This window comes from Carcharodon carcharias, chromosome 30 (assembly GCF_017639515.1).
Source record: "Carcharodon carcharias isolate sCarCar2 chromosome 30, sCarCar2.pri, whole genome shotgun sequence".
In the NCBI taxonomy this organism is placed as follows: domain Eukaryota; kingdom Metazoa; phylum Chordata; class Chondrichthyes; order Lamniformes; family Lamnidae; genus Carcharodon; species Carcharodon carcharias.
In genome coordinates, this window is record NC_054496.1 from 29,638,053 (window position 1) to 29,658,361 (window position 20,309).

At 52.6% G+C, this 20,309-nt stretch overlaps 1 protein-coding gene across 4 annotated transcripts in view; it reads right to left on the minus strand.

Annotated features, from left to right (window-relative positions):
- Positions 1 to 20,309, minus strand: part of pnpla6 (patatin-like phospholipase domain containing 6) — a 187,504-nt gene that overhangs the window by 80,833 nt on the left and 86,362 nt on the right. For 3 of the 4 annotated variants that reach the window (XM_041176990.1, XM_041176991.1, XM_041176993.1), the window contains 6 exons: positions 15,598 to 16,017; positions 13,875 to 13,961; positions 13,289 to 13,395; positions 7,143 to 7,319; positions 2,703 to 2,780; positions 1,747 to 1,952 (listed from right to left, as the gene is read on the minus strand). In XM_041176990.1, coding sequence (XP_041032924.1) covers positions 1,747 to 1,952; positions 2,703 to 2,780; positions 7,143 to 7,319; positions 13,289 to 13,395; positions 13,875 to 13,961; positions 15,598 to 16,017 — 1,075 coding nt within the window. The remainder of the gene's footprint in view (positions 1 to 1,746; positions 1,953 to 2,702; positions 2,781 to 7,142; positions 7,320 to 13,288; positions 13,396 to 13,874; positions 13,962 to 15,597; positions 16,018 to 20,309) is intronic. The other variant, XM_041176994.1, reaches the window with a different exon arrangement.

Genomic DNA, 20,309 nt, shown 5'->3' on the forward strand with positions numbered 1-20,309 from the left:
TGTCATAGCTACTTTCTAACATTTTAAAACTGGACCTTTTAAAATGACTGAAGCTATGTCTGGCTGTGCCCCTCGAACAATAAGAGCTATATGGCAGCACCTTGCGCTTGGTTATCTCTGAAGATGCACTAACAACCCCCGGGAGCTGCAGAGGCCAAATTCAGAGGGAATTATACAAAAGGTCATCTACATTTCATTAGCCAGGCCAGACCGCCGGACTCTACTAGGACAAAGAACCCTGCAACTTTCCATTCAAATTCTTAATGGCTGGACCATTAACAATCTCAGGGACACAGACAAAGGAATATACACCCTTTGTCAAAGCCAAAATGGAGAGGTGCGAGTAATGTGACATGAGCCTCTAGCTGGGAGAATGATTTATACTCTTTTGCTGTACTGCAAAGCCGTCTGCCACCTTTCATCTACCAAGCAGCAGCGTAGAACAAGGGCTCTGTCCAGGTTTGACTGCCTGACCTCCAACTACGCTGCTTCTACAGGAACTTCTGAACTTCCACGTCACCTACAAGACTGCTTCATCTCTGCATACCCATCTCATTATGGAAGTCAACTCTACTGGAAAAGAGAATTATCCAGCATCAGTTCAGCCTGCCAACCTCTGTGAAGGAATTCACCATTAGACGTTTGATCCTGGAATCTGGGCTCACATGAAACAATAATTCTTTATTCTGTGGCTTGGTCCTGTAAATATTTCTTTCTCTATCGCTCGTTTATTGTATGAATGGACAGGGGGCTACGCAGCAACACCTCCTCTCACATCTTGTGTGTGTGCAAATAAACCAACCCTCTGAGTTCACTCCATTTCGAGTCTGCTGTGGGGTAATTACTGGAATTGGGACACACCAAAACTGCGGGAGGTGGGAAATACCCCACTGCTTATAAAGGGGGGAAATCAAAATTGAAACATCTTTCTGTTTACGGACGGGTGTTGAGAGAAGAAATCAGGGCTGTTTTAAGTAAACCCCCTCCTGTCCACAACAAGAGGCTGTCAATCAGTGCTGCATGTGCGTATTAGAGTTCGCAAGGACAGAGCTCATCATTCGCACAACATTCATGCAAGGGGAATGAGGCCCGATCCTCCCCATTCTCACCACTACTTTAAAGAGGCTTCTTTAGTTGGAGAGGTACAAGTATGGCATGAGCCTGCTGGCTAGAGAATTCTACAGTCAAACCTACTAGCCAAGAATAGCTCGCACAACAGGACAATTGGCAATTCAACTAACCCTAGTACTTGAGAGAGCTGCTTATAATAAAAAAAGGTGGAAACTAGTCACTGAAGCTGAGTCACGAGGATAGTTATTCCAATCGGATGCACTGAGGAGCTGCTCAATTCCCTCTGCCCACGATTTCCTACCAGGCTACAGTTTGTGGACCAGGGTGCATGTGTTTTCCTGTCCCATATTCCCAAATTAGGTGAACTCTCAGTACAAGGCGGGACCCTCACAAGGAGCTAGGGTCCTTTATTTAAACCCCTGATTTTGCCATATTCAATGCACCCAGGCTTTGGGAAGGTGTATCCCCAGTAACATGAATAACATGGGATCAGAATACCTACAGTCATGCTGCGCAGCTGACAATACCTGTTCTTCCCGTAACCTGTGAGGAACAACAACACACGGCAGAGAAGTTTCCTATTCCCAGAAACCCTGCACATAGCGCAGGACACAAAAGAGTGAGAGGCAACGCAAGTGTACGACTAATCAAATGCCAACGTCGGGCAATACTCACTCATAGAAATCAGATTTGGAGATCTTGAGGAAGATGCAGTCACGGTTTGCTTTGACGGTAAAGATCAGCGGCTCCCCAGTCAGGACAGCGAGCTGGCCCACCATTTCTCCAGGGTGAGTCACAAATAGGCACACATCGTCTTCCTTGTCAATCATTCGTTGATAAACATGCAGGCAGCCGGACAGCACAAAATGCAAACTGACATCCTGCATTCGGGAGAGATTGCAACACACTTCACCGTGCTGCCCAGAGGGGGCTGAGGCAACATCATACAATACAGCTGGTACTACCCAACATGCATTTTGCAATCAACAGGAAGACAACTAGAGATATCGTAAACCCCTTCACTCTTTAAAAACCTGACTGACAATGTGTCAACATGCTGAAGTCTGAATTAAAATCTGAGCAGCATGGAAACTAACTCCAAGATTGATAAATGTTTCAACCGTGGGTCAGCAAGTAGCACTCTTCCCTTGGCAACAGGAGGTTGTGGGTTCAAGCCCCACTCCTGATGCTCAAGCCTGTAAGCCAGGCTGACTCTCCAGTACTGGAGGAGTGCTGCAACAGTCTTTTGACTGAGGCCTTCAATCCAGGCGCCATCTGCCCTCACTATAAAAGGTTCCTCGACACTATTTAAAGAATAGTAGGGGAACTCTCCCCATGGTCCTATCCGATATTTATCCCGTAAGCAAACACAGCTCAAGTGGTCATTTATCTTCATTGTTTGTGGGATCCTGCTGCGCACAAATTGGCTGTCGCATTTCCTGCATTACAAGGGGCTAAATTACAAAAATGTTTCATTGGCTGCAAAGCACTTTTGAGATGTTCCCTGTTTGTGAAAGGTGCTGCATAAATGCAAGTCTTTCTTTTCCTTCTTACAATGCCCCACCGCCCGTCGCTACCAGAGGATTCACTCACTCAGCACTGTAGACCCTCTGTGATGTCATTGTACCCACCTGGTCGCCCTGACGGGCCAGCAGGCTTCCAGGTTTGGCATAGTGCAAGGTTACACGGTTGTTAAGAAGCGTTGGATCCTAGCACAGAAAGGGAAGATAACCATTAAACCTAGTTGTTTAGATTAAGGGAAGTGTTGGAGAAGATCCAGCTGCACTGACTAGGGCAGCGAAAGCAGAGGAGGAATATCCGGGTAGAGGCACAGGGTGTTGCAGAGCTGGAAGAGATTCGCCTGTGGTATACTGGTGTCAACCAATACATGAAAGCTCCACATTTCTGAACTATGCATTGGAGGTGACAACTGGAATGGGAGATGAGTCTAATCTGGAGGTGGGAAGCCAAGAAAAGGATCTCTTTAGGCTTGTGACATTAAGCATGAAGAAGCTTTGACTTGATGCAATAATAGCCTTAGAATCAAGTGAAGAAGTAGCAGGATAGAACTGGGTACTAGCATCACACACGTGACAACTGACTGCGTGCTTGAGAATCACGACACCAAACGAAAGTACGTAAATAATGAGAAGGAGAGCAAGGGTGGAATCCAGGGCGCAGCAGAGGTGGCTGCACGGAGAAACCGCTTGAGAAGATGTAACATGAATAGTATGAATTATAGGATGGTTACAAGACATGATTCACTTTCAACAAATCCTTGCTGCCTTCTTTAATTAACCAAGTGACTGTTAATTTTGACCGGATTATCGTCTAAAAGCTTTCCCTCCACTGAGGTTAAACTGACTGGCCTGTAGTTGCTGGGTTTATCCTTACACCCTTTTGTAAACAACGGTGCAGCATTTGCAATTCTCCAATCCATTGGCCCTAACTCCTGTACCTGAGGAGGACTGGGGACAGTACCTCCAGATTGCACACTTACCTCCCTCAGTATCAATGGATGCATCCCATCTAGTCCACCAACCTTTCTAATCCCTTCGCTTTACTCATTTTTAGCTGACCCAGTATCTCAGCTACCTCTTCTTTCACAGTGACTTTGGCAGCAGCTACTTCTTGGGTAAAGGCAGATGCAACGTACGCATTACTTCACTTCTGCTCTCTACCTCCATGCGTAAATCCCCTTTTTGGTCACTAATCGGCCCTGTGGATCCTCTTTATAACCATTTCATTATTTATAATGCTTAAAGACCACCTTTGGATTCCTTTCATGTTGGCTGCCAGTCTCTTCTCATATACTCTGCTTGTCATATTTTCTTTCACATTTCCCCTCTGAATTTTCTATATTCAGCCTGGTTCTTACTTGGATTATCAAAGTGACATACGCCCCATTTTTCTTCATCTTACTCTCTAACTCTTCCTTCATCCAGGGAGCTCTAACTTTGCTTGTCTTACATTTCGCCCTTGACTGTACCTGAACTATCTCCTCTTTAGAAGCAGCCCATTGTTCCATTACATCTTTGCCTATCTTTTATTGCAATTTACCAGGACAGGTCCATTCTCAATCCACTTAATTGAAGGAGGGCCAATTTCAGTACTTTTACTCTGTAATGCTCCTTGTCCTTTTCCATAGTTAATCCAAACTCTATGATACTATTATCACTGCTCTCTAAATAATCCCCTATTGACACTTAGCTCACTTCATTCCCCAGATCTAGGAATGCCTCCTTCCTTGTGGGCCAGAAGTCAAGAAAATTCTCCTGATCACACTTCATAAACACTTCTCCATCTACCCTTTACAGTATTGTGCCAGTCTAAATTAGGATAATTAAAACTCCCATTATCAATACCTTTCAGTACATGTACATCTCTGTAATTTCCCTGCAAACCTGCTTCTCTATACTTTCCCACTCATTGATGGCCTATAGAATCCACCAAGTAGTAAAGGTACCTCCATTGTTTGTTCACTCTAACTAAATAGATTCTGTCCTTGATGCCTCTAGGAAATCCTCTTGGTCTCCAGCACTGCCACCCCTCTTCCTTTCTCTCCTTCCCCATCTTTCCTGAACACCTTGTATCCAGGAACATTTAGTACTCAGTCGAATCCTTTTTTGGAGTCAGGTCTTTGTTATCGCCACAACATCGTGTTCGGGTGTGGAGTGGAACCAGGAATGAGCTGTGGCAGGGACATGAACTTGTGCAGGAGAGACACTCAAGGCTGTCAGAGTGGTTGACAGAGTCAACTGGAGTGAGAGGATTGAGGATCCGTCAGCGCCAGTCTCTGTTTCCAAAATGCCGTGGACAACCTTGGCGTATTGCTGACTGAGCCACAACCATCACCGGATCAGAAACTCGACCCAAAAGCAAGGCCATGTTGGCCCCACAGCCCATTCAGTAGCAACTCAGCTTAACACTGAACAATCTGCACAACACTGGTTAGACAGCTGAAATTTATAACAGCACGTGAGAGAACTTTCCAGGAACAGGAGGGGGAGGAACATCAGCCTCGCGAGCTTGTTCCACCATTCAGTTAGATCATGGCTGAACTGCAACTCCATTTCACCACTTGGTTCCATAGCCTTCTATAGGCTTACCTAGCAAAATAAAAAGGCCCAATCCTGGTTCTGAAATATTCAGTTGGCCCGTACAATACACAGCTTTTTGGGGGACATTTACCGTGCCGGCTGGGAGCTGGACATGACGCAGGAGCAGTGGGGACAGTTATAGTAGAGTGAGCATTGGGGATATCGGGGGAGCAGGGTGGGAGGGGCCCGGTCAGGTGTGGTCGAACAGTGGGCTGGGGAGAGACAGGCTCCAGGGTTCCAGAACATCGGGGAGTGGAGGCGGCCCTGGAACAACAAAGAGGCCTGGAACTCAGCGGCGTTGGCAGGGCCCAAGGTCTGGAGATTTGTGTGTGGGGGTGGGGGGGTGGATGGCGGTGGGGAAATTGTTTCGAGGCTAGGGGGAGAGGGGGAGAAATCAGAGGGCAGAAGGCAGGATGGAAGAGTTTGGAGACTCGGGGTGGGGAGCGAGGGGAGAGTTTAGGCCCTGAGACTGGAGGTGGGAGGACAGGGTTTGGATCCTGAGATTGGGAAGTGGGGACAGTTTAGACCCTGAGGCCTGGGGGTGGGTGGGTGGAAGGTATAGACCCTGAAGACGAAAATGAATTAAGAAGCAATGGGTGTCAGATGGCGCTCGCAAGCAAGTATAGTGGAACAATTTATTGGGAGGGGTAAGCTCGAGCGCGCCGGGGGGAGGGTAGGCTCGAGCGCGCCGGGGGGAGGGTAGGCTCGAGCGCGCCGGGGGGAGGGTAGGCTCGAGCGCGCCGGGGGGAGGGTAGGCTCGAGCGCGCCGGGGGGAGGGAAGGCTCGAGCGCGCCGGGGGGAGGGAAGGCTCGAGCGCGCCGGGGGGAGGGAAGGCTCGAGCGCGCCGGGGGGAGGGAGGGTAGGCTCGAGCACCCTGTGAAGGGAGGGTAGGCTCGAGCGCACTGGAGGGAGGGTAGGCTCGAGCGCACTGGAGGGAGGATAGGCTCGAGCGCACTGGAGGGAGGGTAGGCTCGAGCGCACTGGAGGGAGGGTAGGCTCGAGCGCACTGGAGGGAGGGTAGGCTCGAGCTCGCCGGAGGGAGGGTAGGCTCGAGCGCGCCGGAGGGAGGGTAGGCTCGAGCGCGCCGGAGGGAGGGTAGGCTCGAGCGCGCCGGAGGGAGGGTAGGCTCGAGCGCGCCGGAGGGAGGGTAGGCTCGAGCTCGCCGGAGGGAGGGTAGGCTCGAGCTCGCCGGAGGGAGGGTAGGCTCGAGCTCGCCGGAGGGAGGGTAGGCTCGAGCTCGCCGGAGGGAGGGTAGGCTCGAGCTCGCCGGAGGGAGGGTAGGCTCGAGCTCGCCGGAGGGAGGGTAGGCTCGAGCGCGCCGGAGGGAGGGTAGGCTCGAGCGCGCCGGAGGGAGGGTAGGCTCGAGCGCGCCGGAGGGAGGGTAGGCTCGAGCGCGCCGGAGGGAGGGTAGGCTCGAGCGCGCCGGAGGGAGGGTAGGCTCGAGCGCGCCGGAGGGAGGGTAGGCTCGAGCGCGCCGGAGGGAGGGTAGGCTCGAGCGCGCCGGAGGGAGGGTAGGCTCGAGCGCGCCGGAGGGAGGGTAGGCTCGAGCGCGCCGGAGGGAGGGTAGGCTCGAGCGCGCCGGAGGGAGGGTAGGCTCGAGCGCGCCGGAGGGAGGGTAGGCTCGAGCGCGCCGGAGGGAGGGTAGGCTCGAGCGCGCCGGAGGGAGGGTAGGCTCGAGCGCGCCGGAGGGAGGGTAGGCTCGAGCGCGCCGGAGGGAGGGTAGGCTCGAGCGCGCTGGAGGGAGGGTAGGCTCGAGCGCGCTGGAGGGAGGGTAGGCTCGAGCGCGCTATCAACTTTGATGTCAAATTCTTTCCAAATCAGAACTTTTGATGTCAAATTATAATTGAGCGCATTGAGCACACCAAAACACAAAACCGTTACCATTTTCAGGTAGGAGACATTCTGATTCACATACACGGAACACAAACATCTCGAGAAGTGCAAACTCCCATCAAGTAACAAAATAAAAACCTCAATCCGCATCAGCTTCAGGAGCTCCTGCTTTGCCTCCTCGAAAATAGTTCCGACATGTTTGACCTGAGTTGCCCCATAGACTTCATCTGTCTCATCCTCAGGGTAAAGGTACACACACGATGGATGCTCCTCTACTGTCACAGATTTACGCTCCCTGGTCTCTTGCGGTGCTGACTGGGGCAGACAAGCAAGACATTTATTCAGGTAAGGCAGGATCGTAACATAACACTTATGTCCCCTCACACCCACATTCTCCCGTCCCTCAGGGCCTCCCAGCAGGGCATGTCATTCACTGCAATCTGCTCCCAGTCCTTGGTTCGAGCTCAAAGTGAGCAACCCTTAAGGGGGCACAAAATGGCTTGGTCGCCCACTACTCACCATCTCAGCAAAGTGACACCCCCCCCGAAAGGGTATTACCACGCTGCACAGTTTCAGCACATTTTCTAACACCAAGCAATCAATTAAATAAAAAACAGGAAACTGCTGGAAAAAACTCAGCAGGTCTGGCGGCATCTGTGCAGAGAGGAACAGTTAGCGTTTCGAGTCCGTATGACTCTTCTTCAGGGCTCCGAAGAGTCATATGGACTTGAAATGTTAACCGTTTCTCTCTCCATTTTTGCCATCAGACCTGCTGAGGTTTTCTAGAATTTTCTATTTTTTATTTCAGATCTCCAGCATCTGCAGAATTTTGCTTTAATCTAAAATGAAAATGGGTTGGCACTTAAACATTTACAGAAATGTCTTATTTTAAGAGCAATTCACAACCTTTCCACCAACAGTTTATCTAATAGATAGTTGAACTAGACAGACCAGGGCAGTAATAGGGGGATAAAAGTAAAATACTGGGAATGCTGGAAATCCGAAAGAAAAACAGAAGACGATGGAAAAACTCAGCAGGTCTGACAGCATCTGTGGAGAGAGAAACAGAGTTAACGTTTTGAGTCCGTATGACCCCTCTTTCTTTGAAGGACTGTCATACAGACTCGAAAGGTTAATTCTGTTTCTCTCTCCACAGATGCTGTCAGACCTGCTGAGTTTTTCCGGTCCTTTCTGTTTATGTTACAATAACAGGGGGATTTCATTCAGAATTCTTGGATCAGGCGGAAGGTCATGTCAGACAGGGCTCGGGTCATGTGATGCAGTGGCTTTCACTGCAAATGCCCATGTGGATATTGGGGAATGGCAGCCTGAGCTGTGATGCCAACATGGTCCGGGGTGGGGTACAACTTGCCAACTCGTTGCCCCAGGCTGTTACATAAATAGTGACCAGCTGGATGAAGTCCGAGAGGGTAACTTGCTGTATGAAACTGTAACCTAGTTAAAAGCAAATGATGTGTAAAACAACACAACAGGGAGGCAAAGAAGCCATGTGTGACAACTGACAAAAACAAAATTAGAGCACAAAACAAGGATGTCTAAGCCTAGCTCAGGGGCGTGCTGTGAACCTTGTTTGATGTGTAGGCAGCGAAAGGGACTCTGTTTGCTAAGAGCTCATGTTTCTTCAGTATGTGGCCAGGTGCAAGGTTGGAGAAGTACGTGTCCAGCAAGGTGAGATCCTCAAGTTTCCAGGAGGACACTTAAATGGACTTGAGCTGGGGAAGAGAGCTCTGAAGAGGCAGCAAAATTATTTTCCTCCAGAGGGTGGAACCCCTTACTAGAACAGAGTACTGGAATCTATTTGACAATGTGCCCCCTCACTGACCACACAAACATTGAAGGCTCAGTACTGGAGGTCACATTCTGAGCATGGTGACTGGATTACAGCCCGTGCAAAGTCAGCGCCTCGAAATTCAGTTTGCACTTGTAACAAGAGCGAGAGCGCGAGGGAGGGAGGGAGGGTGGGAGAGCGAGGGCGCGAGAGAGGGAGGGAGGGGGGAGAGCGAGGGAGGGAGGGGGGAGAGCGAGGGAGGGAGGGGGGAGAGCGAGGGAGGGAGGGGGGAGAGCGAGGGAGGGAGGGGGGAGAGCGAGGGAGGGAGGGGGGAGAGCGAGGGAGGGAGAGCGAGCGAGGGCGCGAGAGAAGGAGGGAGGGAGAGCGAGGGCGCGAGAGAAGGAGGGAGGGAGAGCGAGGGCGCGAGAGAGAGAGGGAGGGAGAGCGAGGGCGCGAGAGAGAGAGGGAGGGAGAGCGAGGGCGCGAGAGAGGGAGGGAGGGAGAGCGAGGGCGCGAGAGAAGGAGGGAGGGAGAGCGAGGGCGCGAGAGAAGGAGGGAGGGAGAGCGAGGGCGCGAGAGAAGGAGGGAGGGAGAGCGAGGGCGCGAGAGAAGGAGGGAGGGAGAGCGAGGGCGCGAGAGAAGGAGGGAGGGAGAGCGAGGGCGCGAGAGAAGGAGGGAGGGAGAGCGAGGGCGCGAGAGAAGGAGGGAGGGAGAGCGAGGGCGCGAGAGAAGGAGGGAGGGAGAGCGAGGGCGCGAGAGAAGGAGGGAGGGAGAGCGAGGGCGCGAGAGAAGGAGGGAGGGAGAGCGAGGGCGCGAGAGAAGGAGGGAGGGAGAGCGAGGGCGCGAGAGAAGGAGGGAGGGAGAGCGAGGGCGCGAGAGAAGGAGGGAGGGAGAGCGAGGGCGCGAGAGAAGGAGGGAGGGAGAGCGAGGGCGCGAGAGAAGGAGGGAGGGAGAGCGAGGGCGCGAGAGGAGGGAGGGAGAGCGAGGGCGCGAGAGAAGGAGGGAGGGAGAGCGAGGGCGCGAGAGAAGGAGGGAGGGAGAGCGAGGGCGCGAGAGAAGGAGGGAGGGAGAGCGAGGGCGCGAGAGAAGGAGGGAGGGAGAGCGAGGGCGCGAGAGAAGGAGGGAGGGAGAGCGAGGGCGCGAGAGAAGGAGGGAGGGAGAGCGAGGGCGCGAGAGAAGGAGGGAGGGAGAGCGAGGGCGCGAGAGAAGGAGGGAGGGAGAGCGAGGGCGCGAGAGAAGGAGGGAGGGAGAGCGAGGGCGCGAGAGAAGGAGGGAGGGAGAGCGAGGGCGCGAGAGAAGGAGGGAGGGAGAGCGAGGGCGCGAGAGAAGGAGGGAGGGAGAGCGAGGGCGCGAGAGAAGGAGGGAGGGAGAGCGAGGGCGCGAGAGAAGGAGGGAGGGAGAGCGAGGGCGCGAGAGAAGGAGGGAGGGAGAGCGAGGGCGCGAGAGAAGGAGGGAGGGAGAGCGAGGGCGCGAGAGAAGGAGGGAGGGAGAGCGAGGGCGCGAGAGAAGGAGGGAGGGAGAGCGAGGGCGCGAGAGAAGGAGGGAGGGAGAGCGAGGGCGCGAGAGAAGGAGGGAGGGAGAGCGAGGGCGCGAGAGAAGGAGGGAGGGAGAGCGAGGGCGCGAGAGAAGGAGGGAGGGAGAGCGAGGGCGCGAGAGAAGGAGGGAGGGAGAGCGAGGGCGCGAGAGAAGGAGGGAGGGAGAGCGAGGGCGCGAGAGAAGGAGGGAGGGAGAGCGAGGGCGCGAGAGAAGGAGGGAGGGAGAGCGAGGGCGCGAGAGAAGGAGGGAGGGAGAGCGAGGGCGCGAGAGAAGGAGGGAGGGAGAGCGAGGGCGCGAGAGAAGGAGGGAGGGAGAGCGAGGGCGCGAGAGAAGGAGGGAGGGAGAGCGAGGGCGCGAGAGAAGGAGGGAGGGAGAGCGAGGGCGCGAGAGAAGGAGGGAGGGAGAGCGAGGGCGCGAGAGAAGGAGGGAGGGAGAGCGAGGGCGCGAGAGAAGGAGGGAGGGAGAGCGAGGGCGCGAGAGAAGGAGGGAGGGAGAGCGAGGGCGCGAGAGAAGGAGGGAGGGAGAGCGAGGGCGCGAGAGAAGGAGGGAGGGAGAGCGAGGGCGCGAGAGAAGGAGGGAGGGAGAGCGAGGGCGCGAGAGAAGGAGGGAGGGAGAGCGAGGGCGCGAGAGAAGGAGGGAGGGAGAGCGAGGGCGCGAGAGAAGGAGGGAGGGAGAGCGAGGGCGCGAGAGAAGGAGGGAGGGAGAGCGAGGGCGCGAGAGAAGGAGGGAGGGAGAGCGAGGGCGCGAGAGAAGGAGGGAGGGAGAGCGAGGGCGCGAGAGAAGGAGGGAGGGAGAGCGAGGGCGCGAGAGAAGGAGGGAGGGAGAGCGAGGGCGCGAGAGAAGGAGGGAGGGAGAGCGAGGGCGCGAGAGAAGGAGGGAGGGAGAGCGAGGGCGCGAGAGAAGGAGGGAGGGAGAGCGAGGGCGCGAGAGAAGGAGGGAGGGAGAGCGAGGGCGCGAGAGAAGGAGGGAGGGAGAGCGAGGGCGCGAGAGAAGGAGGGAGGGAGAGCGAGGGCGCGAGAGAAGGAGGGAGGGAGAGCGAGGGCGCGAGAGAAGGAGGGAGGGAGAGCGAGGGCGCGAGAGAAGGAGGGAGGGAGAACGAGGGCGCGAGAGAAGGAGGGAGGGAGAACGAGGGCGCGAGAGAAGGAGGGAGGGAGAACGAGGGCGCGAGAGAAGGAGGGAGGGAGAACGAGGGCGCGAGAGAAGGAGGGAGGGAGAGCGAGGGCGCGAGAGAAGGAGGGAGGGAGAACGAGGGCGCGAGAGAAGGAGGGAGGGAGAACGAGGGCGCGAGAGAAGGAGGGAGGGAGAACGAGGGCGCGAGAGAAGGAGGGAGGGAGAACGAGGGCGCGAGAGAAGGAGGGAGGGAGAGCGAGGGCGCGAGAGAAGGAGGGAGGGAGAACGAGGGCGCGAGAGAAGGAGGGAGGGAGAACGAGGGCGCGAGAGAAGGAGGGAGGGAGAACGAGGGCGCGAGAGAAGGAGGGAGGGAGAGCGAGGGCGCGAGAGAAGGAGGGAGGGAGAGCGAGGGCGCGAGAGAAGGAGGGAGGGAGAGCGAGGGCGCGAGAGAAGGAGGGAGGGAGAGCGAGGGCGCGAGAGAAGGAGGGAGGGAGAGCGAGGGCGCGAGAGAAGGAGGGAGGGAGAGCGAGGGCGCGAGAGAAGGAGGGAGGGAGAGCGAGGGCGCGAGAGAAGGAGGGAGGGAGAGCGAGGGCGCGAGAGAAGGAGGGAGGGAGAGCGAGGGCGCGAGAGAAGGAGGGAGGGAGAGCGAGGGCGCGAGAGAAGGAGGGAGGGAGAGCGAGGGCGCGAGAGAAGGAGGGAGGGAGAGCGAGGGCGCGAGAGAAGGAGGGAGGGAGAGCGAGGGCGCGAGAGAAGGAGGGAGGGAGAGCGAGGGCGCGAGAGAAGGAGGGAGGGAGAGCGAGGGCGCGAGAGAAGGAGGGAGGGAGAGCGAGGGCGCGAGAGAAGGAGGGAGGGAGAGCGAGGGCGCGAGAGAAGGAGGGAGGGAGAGCGAGGGCGCGAGAGAAGGAGGGAGGGAGAGCGAGGGCGCGAGAGAAGGAGGGAGGGAGAGCGAGGGCGCGAGAGAAGGAGGGAGGGAGAACGAGGGCGCGAGAGGAGGGAGGGAGAACGAGGGCACGAGAGAAGGAGGGAGGGAGAACGAGGGTGCGAGGGAGGGAGAGCGAGGGCGAGCGAGCGTGTGAGGGATGGAGTGAGGACGAGCGAGCGTGAGAGGGAGGGAGGGGCGAGCGAGCGAGAGCGAGAGCGAGCACGAGAGCGAGAGCGAGCACGAGAGCGAGAGCGAGCACGAGAGCGAGAGCGAGCACGAGAGCGAGAGCGAGCACGAGAGCGAGAGCGAGCACGAGAGAGAGAGCGAGCACGAGAGAGAGAGCGAGCACGAGAGAGAGAGCGAGCACGAGAGAGAGAGCGAGCACGAGAGAGAGAGCGAGCACGAGAGAGAGAGCGAGCACGAGAGAGAGAGCGAGCACGAGAGAGAGAGAGAGAGAGAGCACAAGATGCAGCTCGGGTCATTTGCCTTCACCACTCTGGCATTATTCAGCACCGGTACCACAATTTGTGAATTAGAGGACAAAAGCTCAGCTTAAGTAAGTGAACGCTCCTTATGCACAATAATTAGAAAGAGCAAAATAAAAGTAAAATGCTGCAGATGCTGGAAATCTGAAACAGAAACAGAAAATGCTGGAAAAACTCAGCAGGTCTAACAGCATCTGTGGAGAGAAAAAGAGAGTTATTGTTTTGAGTCTGTATGACTCTTCTCCAGAAGCAGGTCAGAGCAGTTCAGCCAATCTGCTAGCCAGTTTTCTATGTGAAATAGGAAAGGGACGTTATAATGCAAATCCCTCAGGTGTAAAAGGTCACAAACCTGAACTACAGCATAAATAGTGACATGCTTCGAGGTGTGATGGTTCGCAGTGTTCTATATATTTACAGACAAGTCAAAACACTTTAATCTTACTCTACTTAAGGGCATGTGGTTCACTGGAATATCCTCTTGTAAGGATGCTGAAATCCTCCCTCTTTCATACGCCATGTCGAAGTCTGAACAAGGTCCTTTCTGTATTCCTACAAGGGTAACAAGACATTTTGATATGATCCTCAGTGAGTAAAGTGGAACTCTAACTCTGCTTTCCAATGCAGTTCATCTGCTACACTATAGAAGGGGCAGGATGTAGGGGGAGTGCGCGGGGAGAAGGGGCAGGGGCTGGGGAGGCAGGGGGGTTAAAAGGGATGCAGGGGCGGGGAGGGTCAGGGGGTTGAAGTGGGGCAGGGAAGGGAGGGGGCCAATTGGAGGTGAGATTAAAATAAACAACATGTTGAAGTCAATACAACAGTTGGGTAAATGCAATAGTACCTGATTTGCATATTGAGCAGACAGAGTTGTGTTACTTCACGCAATCTGCATTTTCCCTAAAATAATTGCAAATTTGGGTTCAAAAACTTTTAATCTGAGAAAGTTCTTTAATGGATATTATCTGAAAACGTGTATGCGCTTTTGAAGTTGAGAGGTTTATAACTTGTTGAAGAGTGTACCCCAGGCTTACCAGAAATGTCCACTGGCATGGATATACAGCGGCTCAGCAGTGCACCCCGATTATTCTCCAAAATTGGTCCTTTTGGTGCTTCACCTCCTGCAGACAGGCACAGACAGACAGAGAGAGAAAGAGCGCTGATGCAGCATAAATAGCAGCATCCACGGGGTCAACACCACACTGGCTGCCTCAACACTGGGGCCCTAGCAGTTCCTGTGGGGTGGGGGGAATTATTTAACGTCGTTGCTGAGTCACAGCCCAAGAGAAAGGAATTAAGTGCAATTTGAAAATAAACTCCCTGCTTTGAGTTAACAGAAAAGGGGGTGCTGCTGAATAAGGCGATGCAAACTACAATGTGATAACTCTGAGCTCAGAGCCACTGTCAGGGTGAGGGGGGGCTCATGAAGGAGTGAAGGCCTCGCACCGTGGTAGTGTCAATGCAACAACCATCAGCCATGGCCTTCCAGTGCAAGGAGTTGCACATGACCGAGTGTTTGCAGAAAGGCTCATTCCCTTGTCTTGACCACGTGCTGAGGGACACTAAAGCTTGGGCAGCCAGAGAGACATAATGGAGAAAGGTCACTGACTTGGTCCTTGAGCCATAGTATAGCGAGTGGCTAGAAACTGGAAAAACTCCCTCGGCCTGTATGTATGCCATGTGATGAACAGTATAAATATTGACTGTGTGTAAATGTAGCCAGTAACATGCAGTATTAGATGAATACTTGTTTTGCACATTATGTAATGTCAATGCTGTCATACACTTTTATAAATGTTATGAATAAAGTATACTCTTGAGAAAAAGATTCACCCAGCTCAGGGGTGCTGCCATTAGACTGACATCCAGAGGAGAAAAGCAGTTCAGCAGAAAGATCCCATAAATGACCAGAATCTCTAAGCCTGCCTCCAGCTCACACTCTGCTCCTTACCCAACATGCCTGCTCAGTGGGACTGGCTGAATAAAATACAGGCAAAATGAGCCAGCGCTCAGTATTCACCCACTCTCCACTAACACCACCACCCCCCCCCCACCCCCCCACCCTCCACCCCCCTTACCCACCCTCCCACCCCCCAACCCTCCACCCCCCTTACCCACCCTCCCAAAGACACAAACACTATACAAGCAGGCAGGCTTCAGATTGACATCTCATACACGCAGACAGGCAGACACCTCATACACGCAGACATCTCGTACACGCAGACAGGCAGACATCTCGGACACGCAGACAGGCAGACATCTCGGACACGCAGACAGGCAGACATCTCGGACACGCAGACAGGCAGACATCTCGGACATGCAGACATCTCGTACACGCAGACATCTCGTACACGCAGACAGGCAGACATCTCGTACACGCAGACACACACAAAAAGGTGGCTCTTTTATGATATGCCCATTTCCCACTATGATGGTTTCCCTGTGTCACAGGCTGGAAGAGACAGTGCCTGCCTGGCCTCCGAGGATGACTTTACATCCAGCCACAAGGGGCATTAGTGGAGGCACCCCCCCCCACCTTGTCCTGGTTAGGAGCTACCTGCCCTTGGTTTGACAGCCACCTATCCCTTCAGACCTTCTCCTCACCTCTCCACTTTAGCGTGGCTCACACACAATGCTCTGTAAGAAGCTTGTTATTTGTATCTGAAAGCGTTTGGCTTTGTTTTTTTATATTTATTAATCTATATTTTTCCTTAGCAGGCTCAGCTGTCCCTGCTGAATCATTAGGTAGATACTGACCTACTAGAGCCACTTGGTTTTCATTACTAGGTTCTAGATTTGTTTCCTTCTCTTGCTTGTGCAGAGGCAGCACATTTCCCTCACTGGTACTAGATTTAGTTACTAGATGAGGCTGAACTACTTCAACAGGTTGTTCAGTGGTGATTGAGACTCGTTTCGATCCCCGTCTCCTTCTGCCAATTTCCTCTCCTGTTGAATCCTCTGGCTTTGACTTTTCCTGGCACAGCGTTCCATCCTCTAATTCTGTACACAACTCCCTCTCCTTCAACGTCTTGGAGCGCTCTCCCTTCAACGTGGAACGCCGCCTCCTGCCTTTCTTGTGCCCTAAGCTAGGAGCGTCATCGCACTCAGTCCCCGTTCTGATTATTGCTACATATAAGAAGTCTGGTAGCTCCTTTAAAGCAGGGTCCATGGTCATACCTTTATAAAAAGACAACATCACAGGTGAACTTGCCATTCTGCTATCGCTAGGCTAGGTGAAAATGACATCCCACAACCATTCTTTAAAAAAAAACCCAGAAACTTCAGCACAAATCTAAGAAAGGGGTAGACAGTGGTGCAGCGGGAATCTAGAGGCTAATGCTCAGGTTAATGCTCTGGGGACACGGGTTCGAATCCCACCGTGGCAGCTGGTGGAATTCAAATTCAATTCATAACATCTATATTTGAAAGCTAGTTTCAGTGATAGGTGACCATGAAACCGTTGTTATAAAAACCCATCTGGCTCACTAATGCCCTTCAGGGAAGCAAATCTGCTGTCCTCACCCGGTCTGGCCTACACGTGACTCCAGGCCCACAGTAATGGGGTTAACTCTTAACCGCCCGTGAAATGGCTTAGCAAGCCTCTCAGTTCAAGGGCAATAAGGGATGGGCAACAAATGAGCTTGCCAGCGAAGCTCGCATCCCACAAGAGAGTGAAGGGGAAACAAAAAAAAAAGTTTGCAGGATCGTACACCGCTGTTCAGACGGGTGCAGTTTTCCGATTTCTACTTCACTTACACGAGTGTACTTTAAAACAAGAGCTGCAGTGCGACCCCCATGGCTACAAGATTTAGGATTGAGCGTCCAAAAGTGATGGGGCGTGGCGGGGGGGGGGTGGGGTGCTCTTAGAGGGATGGGTGATAGAAACCAGCTTGCTACAGACATGCAAGAAAAGGAGTGGGCTGTCACAAATTATCTATGAGACTCCGTACGTGCCAAAGTGCTTTATACCCAATGATGTTCTTTAGAAGTGTAGTCACCATCGTAATGTAGGAAACCACAGCAGCCGATCAATTTTAATGATACTGGCTGAACGACAAATGTTGACTTAGGAGAGCGGGGAGAACTCCCTTGCCCTTCTTCAAATAGTGCCATGGGATCTTTCATGTCATACTGCTGAGGGAGGCGGGGCCTCAGTTTAACATTGCATCACGGCACCTTAGGCAATGCTGCACTCCTTCGATACTGTCACTGAAGGTCAGCCTAGAAGCCGGCCTCAAGTGTCGGGAGTTGGCCTCAAGCCCGTGACTTCGGCTCAAGAGGAAGTGATGCCTCTGAGACAAAGCTGACACTTAAAGCTGTTTGTTTTTTTTGCCAATTTTTCAAACCTGTTTTTTGGGGAATATTTTTGTGTTTTATTTTTAGCAACAAAAACTGGGAAGAAATAACAGCCCATGAAACAGGCCAAGTTTGTGGAAAATGAAACCAGTAAAAATAAGTTATTCCGAACTTCACTAAGCCTGAGTAAACAAGAGACAAACAAAGCAGATGTAAACTGAATAGATTAGTCAGATAATCACCAAACATGAAAGAGTTGAAAGGACAAACCTTGTACCGGTCGAGCAGCCTTTATCCAGAACCGTTGGGCCGATTGAGTTTCAGTGTTCAGGTATTTCTAGTTTTCGCATGTGACATAGCTATTGTATATACAGTAGGCCTATGTCTACTCACATTAAAATAGTCTAAGCCTAGACTAGCTATAGTCTACAAATACTAGGCTGTTTCTCCATTTGTCAACTCTCACACCGTAATTCTTACCCGTTAACACTTATTACACCTGTAATATGATCTTACATGGCTTTACTAACATACAAATTAACTGCAAAGTTGTTAGGAGGAAATTCATTCCACGCAGCATTTGCAACACTGATGTTAACAAACAGGTCTTGGCGGGGCCGATTGGCACACCACCAAAACCAAGCAGCCAGCGGCGCAAAAGGTCAGTGAGGCTCATGTGGGCTCACGCTTTGGTCTGTTCAAAAAAACCGTTTGGTTTTTGGATGTGCGGGTAAGGGATATTTGACTGTATTTCCTTTTTAGTCAGGCTTTAGAGCACATCGAGTGGCATTTTGTGAAGCCAGTGAAGCAGCTTTCATCTATCAATATGTAAGGCTCTCTGTAATCCTGCACTACTGTCTAACACAATAGATTTACATTTATATAGCGATTTTCACAACCCGAGAGTATCCCAGCCAATTTTGAACTCTACTCTGAGCTTCACTTTTCCAAAGCAAAACAATGGCTGGAGTTCAAACGTGGCAGCCAATTTGTGCACAACAAGCTCCCAGAAGCAGCAATGAGATAATGGTCATATAATCCATTCTGGTGATTTTTTGATATGGAAACTTACTGGCCAGAACTCTGGGGAGAGCTCCTCTGCTCTTCTTCAAATGGTGTCGTGTGATCTTTTACGTCCTCCTGAAAGGGCAGACAGGGCCTAGATTTGTTGCTTCATTAGAAAGGCAGCACCTTTACAGTGCAGCACTCCCCTGCTAACAGCACTGGGAGCGTCAACCTAGACTGTGTGCTCCAGCCCCCTGAAGGGGGGTTTCGAACTCAGAGGTAAGAGTGTGACCCGAGGCTGACACCTGCCTTTACTTCACGTTCATCGAGAAACAAATTCAGAGCAGCTTCACAAAACCTTCACATGTTTGACGCTGGCATGAAAAACAACTCCGGTCACCCTCCTCACACCATTTGTTTCCACCTTGATATTTCTGCTATTTTCCAGCTGCTGTGGATTGGAGGGGGATCAACATTTGAAGTTTCCTTTCTGTTATATCACAGTCTGTGAGCAGTGTCACCAAATAACACTTCAAGTTATCTTAACAGAATTTAGCTGAACACTGGCTGTCTAAGATGCGCGCCCAGCACGTCAGCAAAAAACACTGTGCCCACTGGAGTGTCCATTGGGAGGAACCCGCATCTCGGGATCCAGTGGGAGCCGGCAACACTGGGTTTTATTTTGGCCAGCAACTTCCTCTGGGGCGTCCTGCCCGGGAGGTACCCCAAAGATGCGTCCCCCACACCCCCACCACCCAGCAGGCCCCACCACCTAAGGACTCCTGGGCAATCGCCCGGGAGGTTCTAACATCCAACGGGCAATTAGCCTGCACCGGGTTCCATCCGACACTCCAAATTAAATCACGGACTTCGCACGGTTCCGACTGTCTTACAGGAATGGTTACCAGGGAAAAGTTAGAAGATTTAAAACAACTTCTAACACCTGGGTAACTGCGGTACTGACCCCTGGTGGACCTCTCGACTACACCCCCACCCCCCCCACCAAACAACGGGCCACCACCTCTCCCTCCCCAAATGCCCAGAATTCCCCACCTCCATGACAATGAATTCCCCCCCCCCCCCACCCCCCCAGCAGCCACAACACTGGCCACCTACCTCTTCTCCACCCCCAGCAGGCCACCGCTAGTGCCATAGAGAGGAGTGGCTTCCTTTTCCCCCAATTCCACTGCACTCGACTGAGGGGGATTCCTGAGCGGCTGTACTGCACCTTTCTCTGCCGGCCTGAGTCAGAAGGTCAGGCAAAGCAGCTCCCAACTAAGGTAAGTAAGCAGCAGCAGCAGAGTGGCAACCCGACTGAGATTGCCAATTCACGGAAGGTCTGCCATTTTATTTTTTTTTAAACAAGTGACAAATAATTGGCATAAATTGTTTTTTCCCCACCAATCCAGAAATGTCAGTAAATCAGTAAAAGACAAATGTACCTACAAAGCTAAAGCTTACTAATGCGAACTATGGATCTTACTTGTATCTATTTCAAGTGCTGCTTGTAATTGAATCCTTTTGATCTAGATAGCTCTGTATGCAAAACTGAGTCATCAGAGGACAATAGGAACCAAAGGAGGACTCTCATTTACTATAAGCCTACAAGCAAAACGTATTTTCTACAGGGGGAGGCAAATATAACTAAAAAGGGCATTGCTCTTCAACATATACCACACATTCTGTCCACAAGGGTACAAGAGAAAAACAGAACCACAGGAAGGTCATTCAATACCTCCAGCCTGTTCTGCCATTCAATTAGATCCCATCTGATGCGCATCCCATTTCCATTTACTCTCCTTTGCTCGATATCCCTCCAAACACACTCACTCAACAAAAGTCTATTCGCCTTTGCCTTGGAAGCTCCAATGGCTCCAAGCATTCACAGCCTTTTAGAGAGAGAGTTCCACTTTGTGACTACCCTTTGCCTGGGAAAAGTGCTTTCTGATTCACTGTTTTCTTTAGAGGAATTAAACTACAGATTAATGAGGAATCTTGCAACATGTCCTACCCCCTAAGCACCAACACCATGCTCATTCCCTTTGGTGTCCTCTATGAGGCGCGTTTGGTGTTTGGGGGAGGCATTTAACCAGGTGGAAGGGTGCTGGGTCAGGCTCCCACCACCTCAACTAAGAACTCATGAAATTGTAGGAGTAGACCCGTCGTGC